The sequence below is a fragment of the Helicoverpa zea genome, chromosome 19 (genome assembly GCF_022581195.2).
Source record: "Helicoverpa zea isolate HzStark_Cry1AcR chromosome 19, ilHelZeax1.1, whole genome shotgun sequence".
Lineage (NCBI taxonomy): Eukaryota > Metazoa > Arthropoda > Insecta > Lepidoptera > Noctuidae > Helicoverpa > Helicoverpa zea.
In genome coordinates, this window is record NC_061470.1 from 4,573,540 (window position 1) to 4,589,852 (window position 16,313).

Consider the following 16,313-nt stretch of genomic DNA (forward strand, 5'->3'; position numbering starts at 1 on the left):
CCGGGTTGTGGAGGTCAAATAGGCAGTCGCTCCTTTTAAAACACTGGTAATCAGTTGCATCGTGACTGGAAGTCGACCCTAACATAATTGGGACAAAGGCTCTTGAGATAATAACGACAATAATAATGAGGTATAAGCATCGCAGGATATCTGAGGCTGATGACGGGGAGTAGCGACCCCGCGGGGCATATATACTGAGTTCTCCAGGGAGAGTATACTGTCCCCCATCTCCGGCCGGTCGGAGTGAACCATGACGAGGGTAGGTCTCACGCCTCTGGCTTGGCTTGACCATCCAGAATGGAGTCGCTTGAGCAGGGTTAGTAGCCCTGCTCGGAGGATAAGTGCTTCGTGGTAAGTGACCCACAGGGAGCGCGTAATCTGCGTTTAAAATCCGCCGAGGTATCCTCACACTTCAGCCGCTCATGTCCCTGTTGCTCTTTTGTTGCTATTCAGTGACAGATTCCCGGGGGCCCAGTAAGTGAGCTGGCGAGTCTCCACCTGCCATTTTTACATGTATCTAATACATTGTCATCGGCAGGAGCCATAGTTCCCGTAGTTTCCCCATTCCTAGTCCATTAGCCTCCCATCACAATAGCCCAAGTGGTATTCATCCACAGTTTGCAATGGTATAGCACAGATTGTCTTTTTTTTTAACGACGTTCACCGGGGATTGTCCTTGGGTTCATTTCTATAGTGTATAAAGGGATAATTGTCGGTTTTGTGTCACCATTTCATTAAAGTTGTCTCAAAAGGGCTTCAGCGTGTTGGCTTTGGCCTCACGTTTGCCTCCCAAAAATTCGGAACTCTGTAGTCCCGAGGTCTGGAAGAGACATACAAAATAATAATGAGATATATATAACGCAAAAAATTCGGAGAGTGGGGGCTCGTGACGCCACGTCTAGGTATGTAAAATTTGTACTAAGCAGTGACTTAACACAAAATTCAAGGGTGTTATATCTTTGTTATTATTTGTTTGTGAGAAGGAGAAAAGAAAAAATACGTGTCCATTATTTTAGGGTTATCTAAAAGACGGACTAATTACTTTTTTTGATTCACCATACCTATTTCATAACATTCATTTCTATACATTTCAAGTGTAGTATTGCTCTTGAAGTTCCACATCAGGTGTTTCAGATCTTCGATGTTTATACGTCAAAATAGAGAGTGCTTATCAGATTGAACCACTTTTGCTAAAACGTCATATCTTTATAAGCTATAGTCTAGCTGGGCTCCTGGGTTTCCACATCAGGTGTTTTACATCTTCAATTTTTATAAGTCAACAGAGAGTGCTTATCAGATTGAACAACTTTTGCTAAAACGTCATACCTCTATATGCTATAGTCTAGCTGGGCCCCTGGAGTTCCACATCAGGTGTTTTAGATCTTCAATTTGTATAAGTCAATAGAAAGTGCTTATCAAATTGAACAACTTTTGCTAAAACGGCATACCTGTATATGGTACAGAGAAGCTGGGCTCTTGGGGTTCCACATCAGGTGTTCCAGATCTTCAAATTTATTATCTCAGCTGAAAATGCTCATCACATGAAACAATTTTTGCCATGACACCATTTTTGTATCTCTTATAGTTTTGTTGGTCTGTTGGTGTTCTGCATCAGGTCTTCAAGTTTCGAAGATAAATTATAGCCTATATGTTGACCAGGCTTAATACTGATACAACAAAGAAAAAATCATTGAAATCCGTTCAGTAGTTCGGAAGATTAGCGTGTACAAACAAACAGACATACAGACATACAGACATACAGACATACAGACATACAGACATACAGACAGAATTTTTTTTTTGGATTTGTGCTCCATTACTGTTTCTAAACCCCACCCAATTATTATTTTTTTAATATATTCAATGTACAGACACAGTTTTTTTACAGATTTATTATATGTATAGATAAATTGTTAAACTATGAGAGATTGACAGTTGAGAGCTAATGACGTTTAATGTTTATTTTTAGATAATGTATTATATTGTGGGAGATTGACAGTAAAGAGCTAAACAATAGATACTTGGCCTTTCTTATTATATTTGTCTTGTTCTGATCTATAGGGATATTTGCTTTTAATTTCTGTTCATCATTTTCATAATCGGAGTTATGTATGTTTCTTCAGTGGGGTATTTTGTTAGGTTCCTATTTCTAAATCCCTTCGGATATTTTTGCGTTGTTATCCATCTTCCAGTTCCCCCCTTCATTTGTTCTTGTCAGCAATTCTATAACTGTTTTATTATTGTCTCCAGCTATCCGAGGTTGGTGGCGAGCTCGCAGAAGAAAGGGCGGCGGCTGGCTTGGCCACCGAGCGAGCTGATGCTGAAGCGGCCGAACGACTCCGCGTCGAGAGGGACAATAGGGACCTCTTGGCTAACAACCAACGACTGCAGCAGGTGGGTTATTGATTTGTAGACAGGATAAATTGATGATTGACAGCATGTTTATATAAAATTCTGAACAGAAAAACATGCCGCGCTGAGCTCATATAAAAATTGGGATCAGGGCAGGAGGATGGTGATGATGAATAACTAAACCTTAACTTTTACAAAGTCATAAGCTTTGACATCATTCCTTCATCTACTATTGGCAATATTTTATGACACGTTCGTGATTTTTTATGAGTTTATAGGTACAAATTCGATGTTGAAAACCAGTACTGGCTTCCTCCCATTACAAATATTCGCTCTGCCTTTTTATACTATAACCAAAACAATTGAAGCAGTTGATGATTATAACGTATTTAGCTTCTATGTTTTCTTGTATATATATACCACTTAAAATAAATATGAAGACAGTAACAAACTTTTTCTCCCTCAGGCCTCCGAACGCCTAGAACTCGAACTCCTCCACTGGCGCTCCGCCGACAGCGGGGGCGCCGAACCATCAGACTCCGAAGGTTCTGAAGCCGACGCATCAGCTTCAGGAGACAAATACAAGCGAAGGTTCGAGAGAGCTCATCGCGAGCTGCAACTCCTGAGAGCTCAGCTGCGAAGACAACATGAAGATGATCTGGAACAACTGGTCACTGTTAAGAAGCAGCTGGAGAAGAAGGTAAGGATTTAGCTTATTATGTAGCTATTCACCGAACGATATGATCTTACTAGATTCCTGAGCTGAAAAGCGTTTCAGGGATCATTCCGAGTCAAGATGTGATAGGGCCCTGTATTGTCTACTACAATATGGAATTGACTGATATAATGTAGGCAGCTACTTCACAAGGAAATCCGATGTTTCAATGTTCAAGGATAATCCAATATGACGTGCGATCTTCGCTCATATGAATATCACAATAATCTCAACCACAAATCGTGATCAATTGAAAGTTGACGAGTTTATTTATTCTTTTTGTTTGGTTTAACGCGCTAAACTCAAGAACTAATGGGCTGATTCGAAAAAATCCTTCAATGTTAAATAGCCCATGTAACGAAGAAGGCTTTAGGCTACTTTTTATTTGTATGCGAGTAAAAGTTCCCCCGAGACGCACATGGGTGGAAATGCGAGGAAAAGCTATTATTTTTATATTTCGCACTGCAACAATAACATTATTATTGAATCTTTGAGTACGTTCTGGTCAAAGCGGTTATTTTCGCGGAAGTTGTAAATGCTGAATGGCTGTGTTTACATAAATAGGTTAACGTGAACACAGCGCGAATAACATCCTACATCGGCTTGTTTGTTGCTATTCTACGTATATTGTTTGCGCGAAGTTTTGACGGCGGGTACATATGCGGGGATATGGTACTACTAGGGAACTGTTTCCCGTGGTTTCAACCGCGTCTCGGGGAAACAACTGCCTATACCTATATAAATATATAGCCTATGTCACTCGAGAATTATGTAGCTTCCCAGCATTGAAAGAATTTTACAATTCGGTTTAGTGATTTCGGAGCCTTTAGGCTACAAACAAAGAAACGAACACACATTTTTTTTTTCATTATTATATTAGTGTAAAGTCGCCGTTTCCCGTAATTTCATCCGTGTCCCATATAAACTCCGCGCTCCCGGTTTAAAAGCCAAAAATAACCTATATCCTTGCTGATAAAAGAGATGACGAGAAATGGTTATTTTTCGATTTAAAAATCGATCTTTCTTACATGTAGCCTAGAAAGTATTTCCGTACTATTAAAATAGCTATCCTATTTTCCTTCCTACGTTAGCAACATTGCATTAAGGTTGTTTGTTTGGTCTGTCTGTCTGCGCTTTTCTTGGGAAGCGCTGAACTTATCGACGAGCGTTTGATGCGCCGTTCATCCAAAGTTTATTGGGTTATTAGGTGCAGTTTCAGACAGTTTGAGGTAAATCAGACGCGATTTTGCACTGCGAACAATTCTGAGTAAACTGTAGGAAACTTCAGTAATTTTTCTTGAGATGATAAATATTTTGAAAAGATCTATGATGTTTGGGTTTGGGTTTCAGTACTTATTATTTCAGTCGGATTCTTTTTTTCTTAGCCTGCAGAAATATTTATATATTATATTTATTATATACTGAATTTATTTATCATAGTTTTGTTATAAGAATATAGCCAAAAAATCAAAAATCATTTTTATATTTAGTGCCACACCTCGTCATACATTCTACCTTAAGATTGATGTAACTATAGGTACTTTCAATAACCAAGAGGTCAGTAATTTTTCTGCAAATCTTCACGTAACACCCAAGGTTTCAGAACTGTAACAAGACTGAAACGTGCGCATACGCCATACATACTAAACTGCATAATTTTGTAAACAAAACTCTTTAACTTTTAATAGGACCGGTTTCCTTTATTGCGACATAAATACTCTACATATTGTTGTTATATTTACAAAGTTTTAAACGTATATTTTGGGTCAGATTTGTAGCTGAATTTGTTCATATGTTTTGTACGTAGTATCTTCTTTATGTTGGTAAAAAGATATGAAATAATGGACACACTCAGAGGCATTTAATGGTTACTTTAGCCGTTCCTTAGTGCAGAATTTCGAATGAGAATCTGTCACTAAGGAGTGACTTAAGTAATCATTACATGTCTCTGAGTGCGGGGGTAAGAAATAATGGGGCTATGTTTGAGAGAATATGTAGTAGATGTTTGAAATAAAATAAACAAGAGAAATGGCTTTATTACTCATCTTTAAAAGACGTGATTTTGTTTAAAAACAAACAATCAATAGCAATGCATTTGGCCCAGATAAATCAAAACAAAAAATAAAATTGTAACGACAACAAATTCCAGAGCGATGAATCTATCCACAAAATATTCCAGACAGAAAAACATTTTCAAATTAAAAGTGTAATATTTCTTGCATTTTTTATAAGAACATGTCATGCAGTAACCGAATTGCTGCACTAACATATTTTTTTACTAAAACCTCATTGATCACCATAGACAATAATTACGATGTTTATGCCGTGTTTCCGTATCAACAATTCAACGCCCGCCTACATACATTTATTTTTACCCAAAGAATTTGTCATTGAAGCTGAACATTAAATTATTTTGAATCTGGAAATAACTTTCTGAACTCATTCTGAAAATTCCATGGCGTAAAGAGGTTCCTTCAAAAATGTGTTGTCTATGGTCGGGGACTCGAGACGTGGTGCAGATTTTGATAGGGTAATACGGGACCCTGTAACTAAGACATCGTTGTCCATATACATACACGACTGTGATCAGACTGTATCTCAAGAACTAAACACTAGCAAACTTTTACAGATGCTTAATATTAAGTTGCCACTATTTCAACAAATACTGAAAACTAGAATATAAGTGAAGAATATAAGTCAGTTGTTGTATTTTCATATATATTTTTTTCTATAGATTTAATAATAATAATTTTAGTTGTAAGTTATATTTTATTTTATTTTGCTGTGCCCTACAGGGTCCACAATTGTACCAAGCTCTAAACCTAATTGTAACACCTACTTTATACATTGTGGAATGCAAATAAATAATATGAATATGAATATGAATAGAATAAAATAAATATTTTAGGGGCTCCCATACAACAATAATTATCATTTTGTTATGGATGATGGTACCTTTCATGCGCGAGTACGACTCGTCGAGCACTTCGTCGGTTTTTTAATAATGTAAAAAAAATACCTATTACTACATTCGGTTTTCAGTATTGCGTAAAACGACATAAAAAAAAATGCAACTTCAAAATGTTACAAAAAACTTGTCTACATGAATAATGACGGTTTTAATTATGGAAATTGCATTGAAAATTGCGTCAGTCGTCACTCGGTAGGCGGGCCGTGGGCGGTTTTGTTTGTACGAGTATGATCGACTTTCAATGAAGTACTGAGAATACTCGTGAGTAGCAGTACTTATTTTCGGAAATAATTAGTGTGGTAAAAAACTGTTGTTAACAATATTACCGACATTATCATCACCCCGTATTAAATTTTAAAAGTCTCTCTTGAGTATCTTACATTTCTGAAAAACTATCTATCATCAACCTGTGCTATCAACGAAGCTGAATATTAAATCCGAAAAAAATAATTAAATTAAAACCATTATGTATAGTAAAATATTCCTCCTTCCAGTTTCTATTCAACATGATGATGAAAAAACCTCAAAATATCTGCAAATTGTGATCGCATTATAAACGTTTGTATAGTAATATTTATAGTGAACATCCATGACCTAGGCCGTACGATTGGCAAACAAATATAAATGCTACCTGTTGCTATGAACGAGCTATTAATACATTATTACCTGCGTCTATTGAGTAATAGTTACACCTATATTTATTTGAAATAGTAGGTATACGCAAAGTCATATGTATTTTTGTGGACTAATTCATTGAACACACAACAGGTTAAATCTTCTAGTGGTTTACTACTAAAGAGGCCTTAACGTCTAGGTTTACAAGCCATCTAATCATGTTTTATCTCGACATATCTCATCCTTGGCGCGGTTTTCCGATATCAAACCTCAGGTTCCCATGCGATCTCGATTCTTCGGCGTCATATTTCGGTCAACTATCAACGATATAACATGACATTCTTATTTTTAATACAATATTTACTTAGTGTTTAAAACCTCATTTGAAAGTATTTGAATTAAAAAAAAAAACTGAAGAGTGAGATTCGAAATTCAAAATTGAGTAACAAATAAATTCCCGCCATATTTTTTTATTAAAAGCCAGTGACGAAACATTTGTGTGATAAATTCTTGAGTGTAACTATAAAAAGTTGACATGCGTGTAGTTTATGAACGTTGTGCATTTAAAATAATGATAATAATGCATTTTATTTTATTATATTGAAGTGAATGCTTTCAACTGCTGATAAAGCTGGTTTTTATTTTACTGGTGTCATCATTCAGTTTATTGAGGCCAGTTAAGAAAGAATCGCTTCGTTTAAATGTGGAATATTTTATTTTGAAATAGGAAATCGAATGGAAAGTGACATATTTTAAAAAGTGATAAAAGTAATCTTAATTGGTGGACCAACAGTTAAAAGTTTCACTAATTACATAGAGCCCAAAGTTATGATGTAGAAAGTTTAAAGTGTGTGTAAAATGACAAATAATTGTATTTTTAATAATAATGAAAATCTAATAAAAAAATCCTGATCATCATTTTATATACCTACCAAAGGTTCACAACATTTGCGTTTCGTAATTTCAAAATATATATTTTTTTGAAACTTAAAGTACCTAATATTTTAACTTACCAAATGGAGGAAGAAACGGAGGTTAGTGCACTTGAGTAAGAAATTATTCAGTTTAACAATAATAATATAATTTAGTTGTTTTATCGTAATCGGTTAACTTTTGGCATTCGTCCAACGCCGTCTCGTGTACGTAAAGTTTCGTAATACGTCTCGTTTTAATACGAATTGGTTTAATGGCGTTGTTATTACTGTTTCGTATGGAAAATCTGGTGTTTTGAGATGTTTGGCCTTCGATGCAGTTAGTCATATCCTTTTTTGTGATACTAGCTTTCGCATGCGGTTTCACCCGCGTCCCGTGGGAATTAAGTACTTCGAGTATCTGTTCAAAAAGTAGTCTAAGTATAGCGTTCCTCGATAAATTAAATGGGCTATCTGACACTGGATTCTAGCCGTCTTACCACAAAAACTTTTTAACGTCAGTTTAAGACTTGTCTAAAAAAATGACAAATTATGACGTTGACATATGGTTCATTTTGGAGCCACATTTTTTTTAGAAAAGTGTTAAACAGTGGTTAAAGTTTTTGTAGTAAGGCCATAGAAGTCTGCACATTAGTTCTTAAGATTTACGCGTCTCGGCAAACTGCCTAGCTTTGTTATATTAGTACAATAGATTTTAGTGAGATTGTTATTGAGTTTTAAGTTTAACCTGTGAAGTAAAAATCTTTACTCAGGCGAACTACCCTTAATTAACCCGTTAAACAAATTCGATCGATATTTGACAGGTTTCTTACCATCTGATCAGCGACTTCTGCTCGGACATTAGTTGCAAGCCGCCATTTACCTTGGCACATGACTGTTCGTAGCAATAACTCTTGATATTCCTCTACCCCCAGGTGCAAGATGCATACGAAGAAGTGGAGGAGCAGCGCGCAGTGGCGGCGCAGTGGAAGCGCAAGCTGCAGAAGCTCACCAACGATATGGCTGACCTGCGATCTCTGCTGGATGAACAGGTAAATACAATATTATAAGTTAATAATATTATTTATATAAGTAAAAGTAAATTACCCATAAAAATGTCAAGAGAATACTGTAAATATTTGCTTTCCGTAGGTATTAGGTATCAATGTAAATCCATAAAGTTGGCATACCAATGAAAAACAGATTATACTTATTTTTAAAGTATCGGTTACTTTCAGCTTTACGTCTTATTTGTAAGACCCTGTACATAAAGCTTGAAAAGCAAGCCCGAAAGCTCTCCTTGTATGCTTGAGCTGAAGAAATTGGCATCCCAATAAATATATGTATTTATTGCAAAGACAGCGTAACCACCATCCTAAGGCTGCATTTGCCAGACCATGGTCTTCTTGACTCCAAAGTTTCTAGTATCTTTCTTGGTGTCCTATATTAAACCCCTTTTCTGCCTCTTGACTTCCAATGCCCATATTAAACCCCTTCGTCCATTTGCAGACATGCCGCAACAATCTCCTAGAGAAACGGCAGCGTAAATTCGACGGCGAGCTGCAAGCCGCCCAGGAGGAGTTGAAGCGAGAGCGCAGCGCCAAGGAACGACTGTCGCGCGAGAGAGACCAGGCTCACGCCGAGAAGTATGCCGTCGAACAGAGCCTCTCTGTGAGTATCATCCGCCTAGCCTTTTCCGGTGATAGGGTCAGCTTCCAGACCAGTACCAGCTTTTTAGAACAACTGGCTGTTAGATCTTCTTAACCCAGTTTCTTGAGTAATCCGATACTCGATACCCTATGATATGAAGGCTAGTATTAGATTAGACGTAACGACTGACAAAGATGTAAATGACAGCCGGGACCCACTTATAATTCTTCTAAGTAACACGCTATGTCATAGATGCTAATCCATCCATGGACTGACCGCACCAAGCTTTGCTTGACCTCATGATTGATCGACATGTCCATCTGTTCCTCGTTACACACAGGTTCCTCTGTGAGTAAACAGTTCGCACTAAATAATTTTGCTATCGTCAACTTTCGTGTGACTTCTTGGGTATTTTTCGTACAGATCTTGTCTTTGAGGAGCTTGTCCGAATTTGGCAACTATTGACATCATAGTAGGCAAAAATAATAGGGACTTTACTCATAAAGAAACTGAAAATGTCTGAAGAAACCCTTCTTTTGTTCCACAGGAAGCTCGTCTGGAACTGGAGCTGAAAGAAGAGCGACTGGCTGCGGCGACGCGGGAGCTTGAGGAGCGCGGCGGGGGAGGGGACGAGCTGTCCGCGCTCAGGAGGAACAAGACGGAGCTCGAGAGGAGGGTCCGCGACCAGGAGGAGGAGCTCGACGAGCTGGCCGGGCAGATACAGGTCAGTTGGCGACGAGTAGGGAGTGAGTGAGGAGTTTCAGACAGATGCAAGTCAGTTACTGGAAGGAGTTTTGATAGGTCTTGCTAGACTCAATTGTTAAAACGACCAAAAGTAGGTGATGAAGTCATTGGGATATGGTTATCCTGATAAATCGTGTGCTTAATTTTGTTACACTCAATAGTTTTTTGGTCATGCGGATTAAAGGGGTAACATGACACATCACACTACCACAGAACGCATTCCTCTGAAACGCACAAATGGCAAACTGTGTAGTGACCGTTTCTTACTGAACAGATTTTAAAACAGAATTTTTCGGGAAACAAAATTATATTGTCATCCAAAAACCATTTCAGTTTGATTTCAAACCCCTTAATTTTGTACACCATTTGCAAGTCCTATTTAAATAGACAATAACCCAATATTCCACTCTCTCTCCAGCTATTGGAAAGCTCGAAACTTCGCCTGGAGATGCTTCTAGAACAACAACGCAAGGAGGCGCGACTAGAAGCCGCCGCCAGAGACGACGAGATGGAGGAAACCAGGGCTAATGCTGCCAAGAAGCTTAAGAGTAAGTTGTGTTTACTTTTGAGGGGTTTTGGGACATTATGGGGAAGAATAAGACCTTTTAGGACCTAGTGTTAGAGTTTTCGAAAATCTGCCTGTATGGCTTATGATGTGAAATGTAGCATAAAGAAATATAGCAGTCTTTAATAATAATATTTGTTTTACATGTCTCCTTTTTTATTTTTCTTCTTTTCTTCTTCTTCATTTTCATCTTATCTATTTTTTTTTAGTTTTAGTTTATTTTTCATAATTTTTTTGTATATAAAAAATTATTTATTTCCCTCGTCACAGTGCTAGAAAGCCAGCTAGAGAGCGAGCATTCGGAGCGAAGCCTGCTGCTGCGCGAGCGACACGAGCTGGAGCGACGCCTCGCCGCGCTCGAGGAGACCGCCAGGGCCGAGAACCATGAACAGGCTCAGCTGCTGCAGAGGCTCAAGAGGTAAGCACTGCAGGGAACTGGGGGACGCTGCTACAGAGCGAGCATTCGGAGCGAAGCCTGCTGCAAGCGAGCGGCACGACCAATACTTCCGTACATGGATTATATTAAGCCTCTACATAATATGTTATTGTGATAAATTCCTAATATTACTCAGTACTCTGTCGTACACAATAATTAAAAATGTATTTCGTTCTAGGGACCTGAAGAGATACCGTGCTCTACTCCGTGATGCGCAAACCATGCTTGAACAGAAAGAAAAGGAAGGAGGAGCTAAGGCACAGATCAGACAGCTGAAGAACCAGGTAGTTAACCAAACAACATGGAACTAAAAATGGATAAAAAAAAAATACACTTTATGTCAAATATCTTTGTCTATATACTGTAGGTGAAAGCAACATAACAATATAAATAAAATAACATAAATTCTCTCCAGGTGGAAGACCTCGAACTAGCCGTCCGCGCAGCAACAAAAGCCCGTCAAGCGGCCGAAGCGGAAGCGGCGGAAGCGAACGCCGCGTTAGAAGAAGCGAGCAGAGCGAGAGTCGACGCGGCCGAGCGAGCGATGACCGCCGCACGAGATGCTGCTGCTGCCAGGGCACAGCTAGATGATGCAGAAGAGGAGGCTGCTGAGGTATGTGTTACATTAGATATAGTGACAATGCTTTGTAAGTTAATGCTGCGCTAGAAGCGAGCAGAGCGAGAGTCGACGCGGCCGAGCGAGCGATCCAACTAAAGGAGTATATTTCATAAATTAAAACTACTTTGAAACACGTCACTAATTGAAAATTTTCACCAATATTTGACAATACTAAATTATGTTTATCCTAACGAAAATTCTCCATAATATTATGTACCTTCTTTACCTATGATAAACTGTACTAATCCAATCAATTCAATCTTTTCCAGCTCCTCAAAAAATATCGATCAAGCACATCAGCGCTCTGCGCAGCTCAAAGCGAAACACGCGAGGCCTGCGCCCGCGCCGACGCCGCGGCTGAAGAAGCTAGGGCAGCTCGGGACAAGCTGGCTGAGCTTACTGCCAAGCTGGCGCATGCTGAGGCCGGACACTCGCATGGACATATGGAGGCTGAGAGACGGCTGGAGCTTAGGAATAAGGTTAGTGAAAATGAAAAAATACAGGTCAAGTTCAGGCCAGGTCACTTCAGCGCAGAGCGAGACGAGCAAGGCCTGGCAGCGGGATTGTTCGAAAGAGTTACCACGGCCCTGGTACATAAAAGGCCTACGACGGAACATGATGGATTTTTAGTCAGTAAAAGTCTAATACTCCATCACCGCTGCAACCCACAGCGGGAGGGGTCATTTGATGAGTTTTGTCATCAAAAAAAATAATATAAAAAAAAGAAAAAACTTAGAAGAACTCAAAAATTTAGAGATTTTTTCAGTCGTTCCATCCGCAACAAAGTATTTAACAATATCTGACAAAAATAAAAGATACTCTCTACATTCATAACTTCCAACCTAATAAAGGATTTCATTATTTATTTGAACCTCTATTTTAATAGCCTATGTATGATAATTATCAGAAGAACTATAGGCCTTAAACTAACTCCCACTTCCCCCCACAGGAACTAGAATCCAGCTTAGAACTGGAAGCGACAGCGCGGTCCCGGCTTGAAGGGCAGCTGTCCCGTCTTCGCGAGGCACATGAACAACTCGCACAAGAGTTAGCTACAGCACGGGCGAAGGAACAGCTCGCTGCTGACGAGCTGAGGAAGATTACCAGGCAGCTGCGGTAAGGGTTCCACGGAAATAATTCGCAAAAAAAATATTTTAAAAAATACGTCACGTCCTTTTTGGGAAGACGGTTAAAAACACTTCAATGGGTACCTTGTTCTGGTGGATCTACTAATCAATCGCCTAGTTCATTAAAATACACTAACGTTTGTGTCAATGCACTCTGTGTCACAGTTATGTAAACTGACTTTATATTCTACATCAAGAAGCAAATTTCTATAATTGTTTGACGTGAAAATGCAGTTCTTTCCCCTCGATGGAGGCCTTAAATTCAGGGCTTCCACAGTTAACTTGTCCGGTTGAGAAGTCAACAGCCTCCTAGGCTGAGCTGAGATGCCATAACAAAAAAAGTATTTCAGTATCAATCTAAAAAAAACACTATGGAAGATTTTTTCGAAGAACGTAACATGACATGTACCTACACCTCAATTAAGAAGGGAGATCTTTCGTATAAGAAAATAATATTGCCTGGCGAAATCTATTTATTGAGACACAATTCCACATCATTAATTTTTACTATTTATATTTTCTCTAACGACTTAAATTAATCCCAACAGCGAACTCAAAGAAGAGAACAGCGCTCTAAACGCTAAACTCAGTGAGGCGGGTCGCGCGAAAGCAGCCGCCGAAGCAGCCGCATCGGCCGCCGCGGCTGATGCTGCGGCCGCCAGGGATGAAGCCAGGCTGGCTGCTAGGAGAGCTACGGCCTTGCAGGAGGCTATAGCCGGAGATCTGTCCAGTCCGGGGGATTCTAGGGATACTGACAGGTGAGATATTTTGTATTTTTTTTGTTTATATTCTCTTTATGTTGACCAACGCACATTGTACAAGCATGATAATTATTGCTACAACAGTGGGGCACAATGAAAAGGATGACGTTGATGATGATGAAATACATTTTTGAAATATGATTATTTGGATACCTAATTAAATTCTTGACATAATATTAGGTTCTTAGCCTGTGCTATATGAAAGTGTATATGTGGCTGATATAATAAAAATATACACTTGTGATCAAAGTGGAAAGTCACATTGAGAGCGTGTAACATGATAAGTCACTGATAAGCCATTCGCTGTCCTCTATGTGCCTCAAACGTATGATCATAATTAATTTTGTCACATAACACATATGGATTTTCTCTAATGTTGCTTTATATTTGCAGCGACAACGACAGCTACAGCTCGGACGAGTCGATCGGCACATTCCTGGCGAACCACAAGCTCAGCCCCTCCGCGCCCTCGCGGAACAGCGTGCAACTAGACACACAGAAGTATGTATTACTAATTTATGTTATCTTTTGTCTTTAGACTGGTTGGAAGAGTATCTGGCCCTCGACAATGGCTAAAGATGATAAAATTACCGCTGAGATTGACACGTGTCTTCTGAAATATTTATAACCATCCTGATAAGATGGCGTTGCTAAAGGTGTCTTCTAAAACTCAAGGCAACTCATCTGAAAGGCACCTTTTGATCGAACAAACTCTTTCGGATTCGCTACCAGCTCCCCTATGATCGATAATAATTATAATCTAATTTTCTTCCCTCAGATCTCAGTCATCCGGAGGTCGCGAGAGCAGGTCAAGCGTGGGCTCCAGCAAGCAGATGAGCCCCACAAAGGAGTCGTTCGCATAACAGCAGCCCTCCGGCGCCGGCCTCCTCACCCGCGCGCTGCCCGCGCTCTGCGCCGTCTTCTGCAGCCGCCACCCGCCCGCGCCCATCGCCCTCACCGACTGAACATGACGCGCCAAACGTCACCTGTCAATAATGACAGCTGTCAAAAGTGTCATATGTCAAATGTGACAGCTGTCAAAATATGGCGCGAAGTGCGAGATAAAAGACTCCTCAGTGCAAATGATGTTGTTGTGTGTTCATACATCCACCCCCACATACCAGCGATGATTAATATTATGACATAGGCCACACAGTAGCAATAGACGCTTGGAATTCAATGTAACGATGGCTCCTAAATTAGACTGCTCGTAAACAATATTACCTACAGTTTTGATCGACATTTTACATTCGAATGATTCATGTTTTCATAGAGAAGCTTTTGATATGAAATTATTAACGCGATCTATACGGTTTGATAAAGATTTTTAGGTAATTCAGTGTATTTAGGAATACTTGGCGCCGGTGTCCTGGACAGTGTTGCCAGGTATTAAAAATGAATGCATTCCAGATTTAAAAAAGATCTTTGAACAAGAGCTTCTGATTACTGCACCGGCGTCATATTATCTAAGCTTGGACTTTAATTTATTTAGCGTAGAATTTTGTAGGAACAATAATTATTATCGGTTAGAGATCGGTCAGCGACCGGCCAGCCAGTCAGTATTTAGACGGCCTAGTGGCGTGTAACTTACAAAATAATATTAGGTTCTTTGTTATTTAGTTAGCTAACTTTTGTAAATAACTAGATTGCATATACATTATTATTATTTAATTTGTAATATTCGTGTGATCAGACTGTTGAACTATGATTTATTTGTTACAAATGATTTGTTGGCTTTATAGTAGACTTGAAACATATCTTGATAGGTACATAGAACATGTTTTTTTTTTAACTTTCTTCACGACTGGTTTGTTTTATAGTAATTTTAATATACACTAGCTGATTATTGATTATGAAAATGTACTCCTCATTATAATGTATCTCGTATTGTGTACTCCATTACTCATTCTATATATACGTATTATGTCTGTGTCTGTAACCACATTATGAAATTGTCTATGATATGTGTATGTACTATAATGTGATGAAATGTTACTGCATTCAATACTGGTTGTAAAATGAAATTATTTAATAAAGTAACTGAAAATATAAAGTGTATTACATTTATTTCACCTACCTTGTTTCTCTAAATTATTTTTGCAGCAATTTTCAATCGGGTTTCTTCCGTAAGGATGTTTTTATATCACAAACTTATCCTTAGGGTCAATTCCCACTGAAAGAGCAGCGGCCGGCAGCGGCCGTAAGAGCACGGAAAATGTAGGAGCGCGGCGCGGTGCGGCGCCGCGCGGCGCCGCGCGGCCCGCCGCGCTCGCGCTCAATCCCTTGCAATTACGGCCGCTGCCAGCCGCTGCCGGCCGCTGCTCTTTCAGTGGGAATTGACCCTTAGCTGCTCAGTCGATAGGTTAACGCGCTTTTATATTCGAATCAGTTTCATTCCCTCAGTTGTTTTCACATTCAACAGTAAGCTATATTGTTAATATTCTCATAGTTGTTGGTCTACTTACCACTGCTGACAGGTCAGGTCAGGTCAGGTCATCAATTTATAAAAAAGACCTGATTGATTAGACGGGCGACACAGCTCCCAAAAAAGGTCATTGACACACATACATGAGAGAGTATTTAGGGGAACATATAGGGAGAGTACATAGGGGTTGTACATAAGAGTGCATAGGGGCGACATAAAAGGAAATACACATTTGCAATCTCTTTATTGGCACATTTTATTAACTAAAAATTACTTTAATCCAATAACCAGCCCGGTGAAGGTCGTTCTATGCTGGGATCTTATACTAACAAGTATTATATTTAATTTAAATCATAAGAAATTGTTTATTTCAGTGGCAACTTTTTAAATATTAAATTAGTGCAGGTCAGTTTTATTTTATT

The 16,313-nt window shown here is 39.1% G+C and overlaps 1 protein-coding gene across 5 annotated transcripts in view; it reads left to right on the forward strand.

Moving 5' to 3' along the window:
- Positions 1-15,519, forward strand: part of LOC124639901 (unconventional myosin-XVIIIa) — a 260,942-nt gene extending 245,423 nt beyond the window's left edge. For all 5 annotated transcript variants that reach the window (XM_047177413.1, XM_047177414.1, XM_047177415.1 and 2 more), the window contains 14 exons: positions 2,251-2,394; positions 2,819-3,052; positions 8,500-8,616; positions 9,074-9,235; positions 9,762-9,938; positions 10,377-10,506; positions 10,794-10,941; positions 11,138-11,243; positions 11,375-11,572; positions 11,848-12,057; positions 12,528-12,694; positions 13,254-13,463; positions 13,860-13,967; positions 14,245-15,519. In XM_047177413.1, the coding sequence (XP_047033369.1) occupies positions 2,251-2,394; positions 2,819-3,052; positions 8,500-8,616; positions 9,074-9,235; positions 9,762-9,938; positions 10,377-10,506; positions 10,794-10,941; positions 11,138-11,243; positions 11,375-11,572; positions 11,848-12,057; positions 12,528-12,694; positions 13,254-13,463; positions 13,860-13,967; positions 14,245-14,329 (2,196 nt within the window). In that variant the 3' untranslated portion in view covers positions 14,330-15,519. The remainder of the gene's footprint in view (positions 1-2,250; positions 2,395-2,818; positions 3,053-8,499; positions 8,617-9,073; positions 9,236-9,761; positions 9,939-10,376; positions 10,507-10,793; positions 10,942-11,137; positions 11,244-11,374; positions 11,573-11,847; positions 12,058-12,527; positions 12,695-13,253; positions 13,464-13,859; positions 13,968-14,244) is intronic.
- Positions 15,520-16,313: the final 794 nt, after the last annotated feature.